This window comes from Lolium rigidum, chromosome 7 (assembly GCF_022539505.1).
Source record: "Lolium rigidum isolate FL_2022 chromosome 7, APGP_CSIRO_Lrig_0.1, whole genome shotgun sequence".
Taxonomy (NCBI): Eukaryota; Viridiplantae; Streptophyta; class Magnoliopsida; order Poales; family Poaceae; genus Lolium; species Lolium rigidum.
In genome coordinates, this window is record NC_061514.1 from 179,513,772 (window position 1) to 179,523,294 (window position 9,523).

General features: G+C 48.6%; 2 protein-coding genes across 2 annotated transcripts; both read right to left on the reverse strand.

Moving 5' to 3' along the window:
- Positions 1-2,894: 2,894 nt before the first annotated feature.
- On the reverse strand, positions 2,895-5,877 carry LOC124672331 (putative F-box/FBD/LRR-repeat protein At4g03220). The gene is made up of 4 exons (XM_047208578.1): positions 4,858-5,877; positions 4,710-4,772; positions 4,114-4,296; positions 2,895-3,390 (listed from the first exon to the last, which is right to left on the reverse strand). Exons 1-4 carry the CDS (start codon positions 5,875-5,877, stop codon positions 3,070-3,072), a joined length of 1,587 nt encoding a protein of 528 aa, XP_047064534.1. The 3' UTR covers positions 2,895-3,069.
- Positions 5,878-6,178: 301 nt separating this feature from the next.
- LOC124672332 (putative F-box/FBD/LRR-repeat protein At5g44950) lies at positions 6,179-8,809 on the reverse strand. The gene is made up of 3 exons (XM_047208579.1): positions 7,802-8,809; positions 7,397-7,561; positions 6,179-6,726 (listed from the first exon to the last, which is right to left on the reverse strand). Exons 1-3 carry the CDS (start codon positions 8,807-8,809, stop codon positions 6,406-6,408), a joined length of 1,494 nt encoding a protein of 497 aa, XP_047064535.1. The 3' UTR covers positions 6,179-6,405.
- Between the last annotated feature and the right edge of the window lie 714 nt (positions 8,810-9,523).

The window sequence follows — 9,523 nt, forward strand, 5'->3', positions numbered from 1 at the left end:
GTTTGCGTCTGCGTGGACACTACGCGGACAGGTTGGTCGTCCGCATGCTTCTCGCACGGGCCCGCCTAGCAGCGCACAGATGCTTCGTCTTCAGTGCGGCATGACTTACGGGCGGCGCGCTGCCGCTTTTCAGGGCTGCGTTAATGGTGCGTCTCGGCTTTCACGTGCGTGCGCTGGTGGGTGGTGTCGCAGTGGCAGGCCATTGAAGGCGAGATGGTGTCCGAGCCTTTTGAAGGTCCGCTGGCGGCCCCCAATTTCTCGACCACACCATTGTCACGGTCCGTAGTATCCACCCGACCGACGCCATGGGGAGAAAATCTTGGCCGTTCCGCAAAATCAAGAACGACCACGAGGCTAGCGGCTCAAGGTCCGGCAAAAAGCCGCGGGTCGAGCGGTATGTGTGCATCGATTTCGCACGCCTCCTCTAGGAGGAAAACCGATCGGTGCCATCGTCGGCCTCCTCCTCATCGGCCTTCTCCTCCTTTGGCGCCGGCAGCTCCGCTGGTCCGACGAGGTAGACGTAGTTTGCGCCATGGTCCCTGGCAAACCACACCGCCGCCTACCGCGGGTCCAGTGTAATGTGCAGGTAGTCTTCGTCGACGGAGCGGCCGACCATGAACTGTAGGGCGGGAAACTCCTCGTCGTCGTCGCCACGGAGGGCCGCCTGCGCCTCGGCCTCCTTCTCCCACCATTTCTTCTTCGCCGGTGGAAGTGGTGGCGAGGCCGCGACGTCCTCCTCCTTGACGCGGGGGCGGAGGCCCGACCCCATCGTCCGACGGGCCGGAGCAGAGGACGCGCGCCTCGCCTCGTCGCGGATGACGACGCCTCCAGGAAGGTTAGCAGTCGACCATGGCACCGACCGGTTTTCCTCCCAGAGGCGACGCACGAAATCGATGCGGACGTACCGCCCGACCCGCGGCTTCTTGCCGGACCGTGAGCCGCTAGCCTCGTGGTCGTTCTTGGTTTTGCGGACGGCCAAGATTTTTTCCACATGGCATCGGTCAGGTGGATACGACGGACTGTAACAATGGTGTGGTCGAGAAATTGGGCGCCGCCAGTGGACCTTCAAAAGGCTCGGACACCATCTCGCCTTCAATGGCCTGCCACTGCGAGACCACCCACCAGCGCACGCACGTGGAAGCCGCCGCCCGTAAGTCATGCCGCGCTGAAGACGAAGCATCTGTGCGCTGCTAGGTGGGCCCGTGCGAGAAGCATGCGGACGACCGTCCTATCCGTGTAGCGTCCGCGCAGACGCAAACATACCGCATATTTGAGCCACGTTTGAGTCTCCGCGGATGGCCCGAATACTATGCGTCGGGCAGCTGAAACAGTGTACAGACGTATTTTTGGTCCGGCACGAACTCGTCCGTTTGCGTCGCCCCATTGAAGCTGCGCAAAACAAAATAGGCGGCTCAAATTAAACCAAAATCGAGTGATTTTATTTATATGGGTTGCCATGTAAATAGCTGGGAATGAACGCACCAATTCTAACACATACACGCACTAGATTAACACAGACACGCAGATCCTGCCGCCAAAGCTAGGAGCGGCATGCTCCAGGTGGCCTTGCCACCACACGCGGGGGCGGTAGGTCCCGCACCATCACGACGGCAACCCTGCCGCCATCTACTTCGGCGGCACGTCTCCACGTGTCAGCTGGGGGCGCTGCCGCCACTGAGAAGGTGGTTCTTTTTGTCAATTTAATTTGTAGGTGGTCTTTTTTGCCAATTCATTGGGGCAGGTGGTCTTTTTTGCCAAAATTTCCTGGCTGGGGCTGGTTGTTGCCCAACTAGTACTAGTATGGCTAGAGAAGATGAACACTAATTTGGGTCTCACTGCGCGTTGGGGAACAAAAAAAGGCACGGACGTCCTCGTCTATCCGCGTCTCCGAAGGCCGACCCAAACAGCTAAAATCGGACGATTCAACGCGTCCGTTTGGGTCGTAGCGTTGGAGATGCCCTAATGCCGCTTATATCTGGGATCTTGTTCAGGGGTACAGCTCCTTTGGGTAGTATCAAATGAAGACATGATTAACACATAATAGAGAAAGAATAAGAAGACGAGAGAAGGAAATGAAACCTGGCTCTGCTAGGATTGTACCTTATAAGGATAAGCTGTACTGCATCTCTGAGGATCCCTTCTTGCAACAACAGTCATCAATATTTTGCAGCCGCCATCTTAACTTTTAAGAAGAGAGCAGCGGTTGCACTTGCACCATATGATTGCCCACAGTTTATTGGGTTCTTGTAAAATAGCGATGACTAGATGTTCATTGAACTATGAAGACTCAGAGTATTATGACAAATGAATGCTGCTGAAGGAGTGAGATCCATGACAGCATGGATGCTCTATCTTCCAGGCAAATATTGCTGGCATTTATCATGTAACATAGAATTAGCTTAGATGTAGATAAAGTTGAAAGTTCCTATTCTCTCTCCAACCAGTAGGGAATCAGGTGTAGCTCTTGCTGTTGCCATGTAATAATGTTTTTGTTGTGTCATTGATTGTTTATTTTGGCCACAAACAACAGCATCTCAATGGGTTGCATGGAACAGTTTTTTTTTAATTCTATTCAGAAAGGTTGATTCGAGCCCCTGTAACATAGGCATATTGTAAACATTATTCCTTTAATTCTATTGGAGGTAAATTGCCATATCACATATTGCAGTATCATAGATCAAGCTAGAAGCCATAACCATAAGATAAAGAAGAGAGTAGCCCGACATACATACCCTGTACAGGTAACTTGCGCATGAGTATGTATTGTCTGGAGAAGACGGCGAGACAAATTTTACCAACACTTGAACATAATTGCAGGGTCATTGCAGTGAACTATCCAAAAACAGTTCATCATCACTCTTCAGCATGCCAACGTTTGGATCTTGCACACATATAGCTTCTGAACAACGTTTAAACCTCCTTATGTAAAACATAACACGGAATAAGTAAATCGTGATGGATGACATGGTATCATTTCAGAAGGATCTGCTCGACTTTTGATGTTTGCACAGGGTACAGCTGATACCAAAAGCCACGAAATACCAAAAGTGCAAACAGCAAGCCCACACCTTAGTTTTCTGGAACATACAAGACTTTCTTAGTGAAGTCATGGTACACGTAAAATTTTAGACATATGTCTGGCTTGGAGAAGCCTAATATCCTCTGGCAGAACTCTTTGGCCATGCTTTCGGTGATTGAGCGATGGAAACTTATTGTCGTTCTTTTTAGTGCTGTTGCCCAACTGAATAATCGTTTGACAAGAGCAAAATCATGTTCAGTTCCTTTCAAGTAACTGATTTCTACTTCTTGAAGGCGATTCAGCACAAGTTCCTCGGTTTTCCAGTTTGGTGGATGATCACAGAGGCAACCTGATGCACATGCAGGTTCTGCCTGAAATGGGGGCACACATCAACATAGTAAGTATAACTGCTACAGCTTGACCACATAGACATGAGAGGAAACTGGAAGATCTATGACTGTCTTATTACTTACTTTTTGCGAAGACTACCTTATTACTTATAGATATGTCATTAACAAAATTTACAATAGAGCACCACCTAGAAATTATCTTAAGGCCAACCTATGCAACAAAATGTGCTTATTCTCTGCAAAGTGAAAGTGTATAAAATTTACTCAGATACAGTGCTACCAACAGCCCATATTCAAGAAGATTTCTGATCGACCTTAGGCTTGGTTGGTTACTGATGGAACATTTAGAAAAGCTCATGCCATAAGCATAATACTACTATATCCTAAATCCTAACTGTGTTATCAAGATTGAGCCTGCCATGTACAGCATAACTAGGCTAATTTCCCATCCACTGCCATATATTTCCAACATACTGATAATATTCCAAAGTGAAATCTACTACAGACGCAAGTAGAATGCCACTTTTATCAATCCAGAAGAACAAAATGTTATAATCACGAGAGGCATAAACCATATAGTTGCCACATAGGAGTATAAGCTTGGGATCAAAGTACTGGTATCAAACCAACACCTAGAGTACGGCAACTATCAGATAAAGCCCCAGGGTGGCAAGAAATGCATGTTGTTTTAAGTGGCACCACTGTTAACTAAAGCAATAGTAAACAAATTAAGGATAGCCTTACCTCCAAGTCCAGAGAAGAACTAAATATTAGCATCAGCTTTCTTATACTAGTGCACGTCCTGAGAACGTGGAAAGAACTGGCTCCAAAGGAATGTCCCTTTGCAGTAATAAGCAGGGTCAAGAATGTAACGTAAGGGAGCCTTGCCATGTCTTCCATCAAGTAGTGATGCTCACCTAAGTCCTCCTGTAGGTTCATGCAAAGTAAAAGTTACAGGTTATGTAACTTCGAAATGGACACATGCATCTCATTTTCCACAAAGCTATTACCATAATTAACAAGTTCACTTCAGATTTCTGTTATAGGATCAGTGGCATACTCCCTGCGTCCATAAAAATATTTATTTGCCTAAATTTGGATGTATCTATGCACTAAATAGTGTCTACCTTCATCCAAATTTTGATAAATTTAAGACAACCTTTTATGGACAGAGGTCCCAACCTAACTAAATTTTAGAGTATAGGTTTATAGTCCGGTGGACAGATTTTATGTCATTTCCTCAAATAAAGAAAAAATCTAAGCAAGCAAGAATTGTGCCTGGCTATTCTCAAATGGCACAATTATCTTAGACTCCTACCCAAAATAGCACATTCTTTAACCTGAACTCCATATATCTCAAATGGCACCATCATCTTGATGATGTACATGCCACACATACTAGACTACAACCCAAAATGGCACATTATTTAACCTGAACTCCATATCTCAAATGGCACATTCCTTAACTTGAAAGACATGTGTATTCACCTCGATATCTTCTGGCATATAGGCCAGCTCGAGAGTAAGAGTGCTGACATCCTGAAAGTGGCGCAATAGCCTGACGCAGTCGCGATTGTGTTCATAGCCATCTGCTTCATCTACAAGGAAAAAGGTGGCGCCCAGCAATTCCAGCTGCGCCATCTCGCCAAACTGGACAGAGCTTGGATGATAAGCATCCCTCCAGTGGAGTGACACCAGTTGAGGTGCTGCGATGTCGGCAACAGGTTGACTCGGATCTGAATCATGAGCAAAGCAGTAGAACACAGTTAACTCTTTGAGTGCTGGTGCCACGATAGTCAGCTGCTGCAATCCACACGATTTCTCCAGCCTTATTTTCAGCAGAGACTCCGAGTGGATGGCAAAATTTCCCAGACCCTCGGCATTGACCACATTGAGTCTTTGCAAGGATGGACACCGTGGCGAGGAGACGGCTTCACCGATCCCGCAAGGACCATGTAGGTGGAGTTTCTCCAGGGATAAATCGGTGAGCCTGGCGAATACGCCGGAAGGCGGCAGGGTGAGGCTAAGAAATCCTAGACAGAGCGTTATCTCGGTGGCTCTCTCGAAGCAGGGCAGCTCAAAGGCAACTCTTCCGTCTTCCCCCGCATCGCCCAAAATGATGACATGGAGAAGGCCGGTGAGGCGGCGGGCTGCGATGGGGAGCCAGGCCGCCAGGGAGTCGAGGGAGGCGTGCTCGCTGAAGACGAAGAAACAGAGTTTCCGGAGCGTCGGCGCTTCGTCGTCTGACATCGCTTCGAGAGCGGCGAGGGCGCCGCGCAGACTGTCTGGGTTGGCGCCAAGGACGAAGTAGTGGTCCGGGAGGAGGACCCAGAGGCGGCGCCAGCGGCGGGAAAGGACGCTGGTGCGAGCAGCGATGGTGGTGTCGAGATCGCGAAGGATGTGGAGAAGGACGTCGTCGGGTAGGGCGCTGAGGCAGTCCTCGCTGCCACCACCGCCGGCGGATAACTCAGCGTGCTCGGCGGCGGTCTCCCCTTCGAGGTGCTCCATCTAGGGTGCAGAGACGGGCCGCGACCGGAAGCGGGGGAACTGCGGAGGAGCGGCGTCTGCTGCTGCGGGGGAGGGGCCGATGAGCAGCGGAGGAGCGGCGGCGGATTGAGGAACTTGTCCTCGCTGCTGCGAGCGACAACGAGGGTGAGGGGCGGGGGAGGCGGCGGATCGAGGAAGGCGCACTGTTTCAGATACCATTAAGCAAAGTTTTGGTTTTATTGTACAACAGTTACTTCAACAGTTCATAGCAGACATTAAACTACTAAACCACAGCCTAACCCGTCTAACATATGACCCGGCATGGTTAGAAATCAGGGCATGCAGCAGATACTAGCAGATTATTTGGTATACAAAGTTTCGTACAGATCACAGAGACAAATAAACACGCACACACAACCCAAAGAGGCAAAGACAATCCCGACAGCATTATCATAATCATCTGACATGAACTCATCACCGCTCTGGAGCATGACAACATTGGTACGATGCAAACCTGTAGCTTTTTAAAAGAATCAGCAAGTCACTGCCTTAGTCTTCTGGAGCATACAAAACCCTCCCGGCCAACCTGCTGTGCACATAAAATTCCATATCTATTCCTGATCTGGAGAAGCTTTGTAACATCTGGCATAACCCCTTGGCCTTGCTTTCAGTAACCGAGTGATGAAAGGATATTGTCATCTTTTTTAGCGTTGTTGCCCAACTGAACAACCGTTGCACAAATTCGCCTTCACGTTGAGTTCCTGACAGTTCACTGATTTCTACTTCTTGGAGGCCATCCAGCACAAGTTCCTCCGTTTTCCACATTGTTTGTTGGTCACAAATGCATCCCGGTGAGCATGGAGTATGCGCCTGAAGTGAAGGGGGTATCAAGTCGGTAAGATCAAAAAATATCGCTTGATGACAAAAAGGGAGACAGAGCTATAAATTATCAAACTGCCTGAGTACTTCAAAATGTGCATCAGCAGAATTAACAAAAGAAATAGACCGGAAATTAGTTGAAGCCAGCCTATCGCAGAAAACAAGCTTTGTTCTGTACAAATAGAAAGTGGTATCACAAACATTACCATAGAAGTTACAAAAAATCTTAGGCGTGACAATGCCAAATTTGGCATTTGGACTTCGCTATCAATGGAACCCTCTTACACAATGCATGCTCTATGAGCTTAGTAAAATAATCTCCCAAGTCCTGGCTTTTAACTGTGTTATCAAAATTGAGTCTATCAAGAAATAAGCGGCATACATATTGGCATACTTCAGAAAATTAGGACACCACTCTGTCAAACTTGAAGAACACAGCATTATCGCTAGCAGAATATGAGCCAGATTTTTTACACACGTGAAGTTTGGAGGCGAAGTATCAGTATCAAAACAAGCAACTAACGCCTACAGTAAGGCAATTGGCAGTCGATCCTAGGTTTCCCAATACATGCAAATGCACATTACTTGATGTGAATTCCCTGGTGACTCAAGTATTATCTGAATGGTAAAAGAAGGAAGAAACAAATTAAGTATAGTTTACCTCTAAGTATTTTAGTGCCAGCTTTCTTACACCAGTACAGACTCTGAGAATGTGGAACGAGCTGGCTCCAACGGAATGTCCTTTTGACATCACAGGCAAACACAATAATGTAATGTCAGGTAGTTTTGTCATGTCTTCCATCAAGTATCGATTGTTACCTATGGCCTGTAGATCCACAGGATGTAAAGAAAAGGATTACATGAAGAATTAAATGAAGAAAAGGATTGTTACCTATCGCCCTCTTGGATAACGAATATACTAGTGCAGCAGTACGTATCTTTAATCACAAATTACCCAAAGGCAGAAAAAAATGCACTCTAAGAAGACGGAGATCGGGCAGGCTCATGTTCATCACACCTATGTTTCAGAGATTTGAGCAAATTAAAGCATAAAAACTGAACTCACCGAATTATAGAGCAGCGGGATGGTTAGACTGTGCACAACCTTGAAGTGACCCAAAAAACTGAGGCAATCACGGTTGGGTTTAAAGTCATCTGGTCCATATACAAGAAAAATGCCAGTGCCGAGACGTTGTAGGTGTGGCATCTCGCCAAGCTGGACAGAACATGGATCATAAGCATCTCTCCATTCGAGCGACACCAGCTGAGGGGCTGAGATGTTGGCAACCGGTTGATTCGGATTCCGAAAATTCAGAAAGCAGAAGGCCACTCTTAGCTCTTCGAGCGCTGGTGCCACAACGGTGAGCTGCTGCAAACCGTCTAGATTCATCAGCTCCAGTTCCAGGAGGGACTCGGAGCTGATGGTGAATTTGTCAACACCCGAGGCGTCGTGGATGGCGAGTCTTTGTAATGACGGGCACAAAGGCGATGAGAAAACGTCGCCGAGCACACACGGAGGTTGTAGCCGGAAGTTATCCAGGTGGAGATCGGTGAGCCGGGCGGCTATGCCAGAGGCCGGCGCTGCGACGCGAAGGAACCCTAGCTGGAGCGAGACCGAGGTGGCATTCTCGAAGCACGGCAGCTCGAAGGCACCTCTGTCCCCGACCTCATCCCTCACGATGTCCGGCGACGCAATGTTGATGAAGGTCAGATCGCCGGAGAGGCGGCGGGCGGCGATGGGGATCCACGCCGCCACGAAATCGGCATGGGCGTCCCTGGCGAGGACGCGGAGACAGTGGAGGGCGGGCGCCTCATGGGCGGCGAGGACGGCCCGTATGCTCTCTGGGTCGGTGTCGGGGGGAAAGTGGAGCCCCGGGAGGAAGGCCCAGAGGCGGCGCCAGCGGCTGGAGAGGACGCTGGTCCGAGCGGAAACGTCGGCGTTGCCGAGCCTGAGAAGGATGTGGATGAGAATATCGTCGGGCAGCGCGCTGAGGAGGTCGTCGCCGCCTCCGCCGCCGCCGCCATCGGAGAGCTTGGCTCGCTTGGTGGCCGGCTCCTCGTCGGCGTGATCCATGGAGGAGGGGTTTGGCGCCTCTCACATCGGGCTCAAGCTCGCGAGATGGGAAGGGGGGCGGGAGTTCGCCGGCGGCGATGCGGGGTGGGGGGAGGGGAGAGGGGAATGGGGTTTCCGTTTCAACTTTCACGTTCACGTGAATGAATGGTGTCATGTTTTTAAGGGTTTTTTTTTCTTCAGTGTCCTTCTCTCTTTTTTTAAGGGAAATCGCAGGCTTCGTTAAATTAAATCAGAGCTTGTACCAGTTCAAAACACACACACACACACAAAAAAAAAACAGAGCTGGCTCTCAGGCTGTGACTAAGAAAATCTGGACTAGCCTCTAACCAAACTGAATCAGAGTGTTGTTGAAAATTGAGCGTTCAAATCAAGATACGTCCTGTCCTGCACCTCTTTTCCTGCCATTTGAGCTTGCCTATCGCCAGAACGTGTCAGGTGCATACACACCTGGTGCACCAGCGGCTGAAAACACATTGTTCAAGTAGTCAAAATTAAAAATAATTTTAGAATTCATACGAAAATGTCTGAAACACGGCTTGATAAAAACACTAGTTCTGCCCTGATAGTGTTGATGAGCCAAGTTACAATCAAATTTGAAAAGCTACTACTCATAATATTATTTGACATTTTTGTTCCAAGTTGCAGGTGAAATTTGAATCTAAAACTATGTGACATAGAAAAAAAAAATTTGTATCCATGTGCTAAATTACTCTC

Coding starts and splice junctions, on each gene's coding strand:
- LOC124672331 (XM_047208578.1), bottom strand. CDS start 5,877: ATGGAGCACCTCGAAGGGGAGACCGCCGCCGAGCACGCTGAGTTATCC. Junction 4,297..4,709: donor TTGAGATATATGGAGTTCAG/GTTAAAGAATGT, acceptor ATGAACCTACAG/GAGGACTTAGGTGAGCATCA. Junction 3,391..4,113: donor GTTCTTCTCTGGACTTGGAG/GTAAGGCTATCC, acceptor CCCCCATTTCAG/GCAGAACCTGCATGTGCATC.
- LOC124672332 (XM_047208579.1), bottom strand. CDS start 8,809: ATGGATCACGCCGACGAGGAGCCGGCCACCAAGCGAGCCAAGCTCTCC. Junction 7,562..7,801: donor TCCCGCTGCTCTATAATTCG/GTGAGTTCAGTT, acceptor GTGGATCTACAG/GCCATAGGTAACAATCGATA. Junction 6,727..7,396: donor TGGCACTAAAATACTTAGAG/GTAAACTATACT, acceptor CCTTCACTTCAG/GCGCATACTCCATGCTCACC.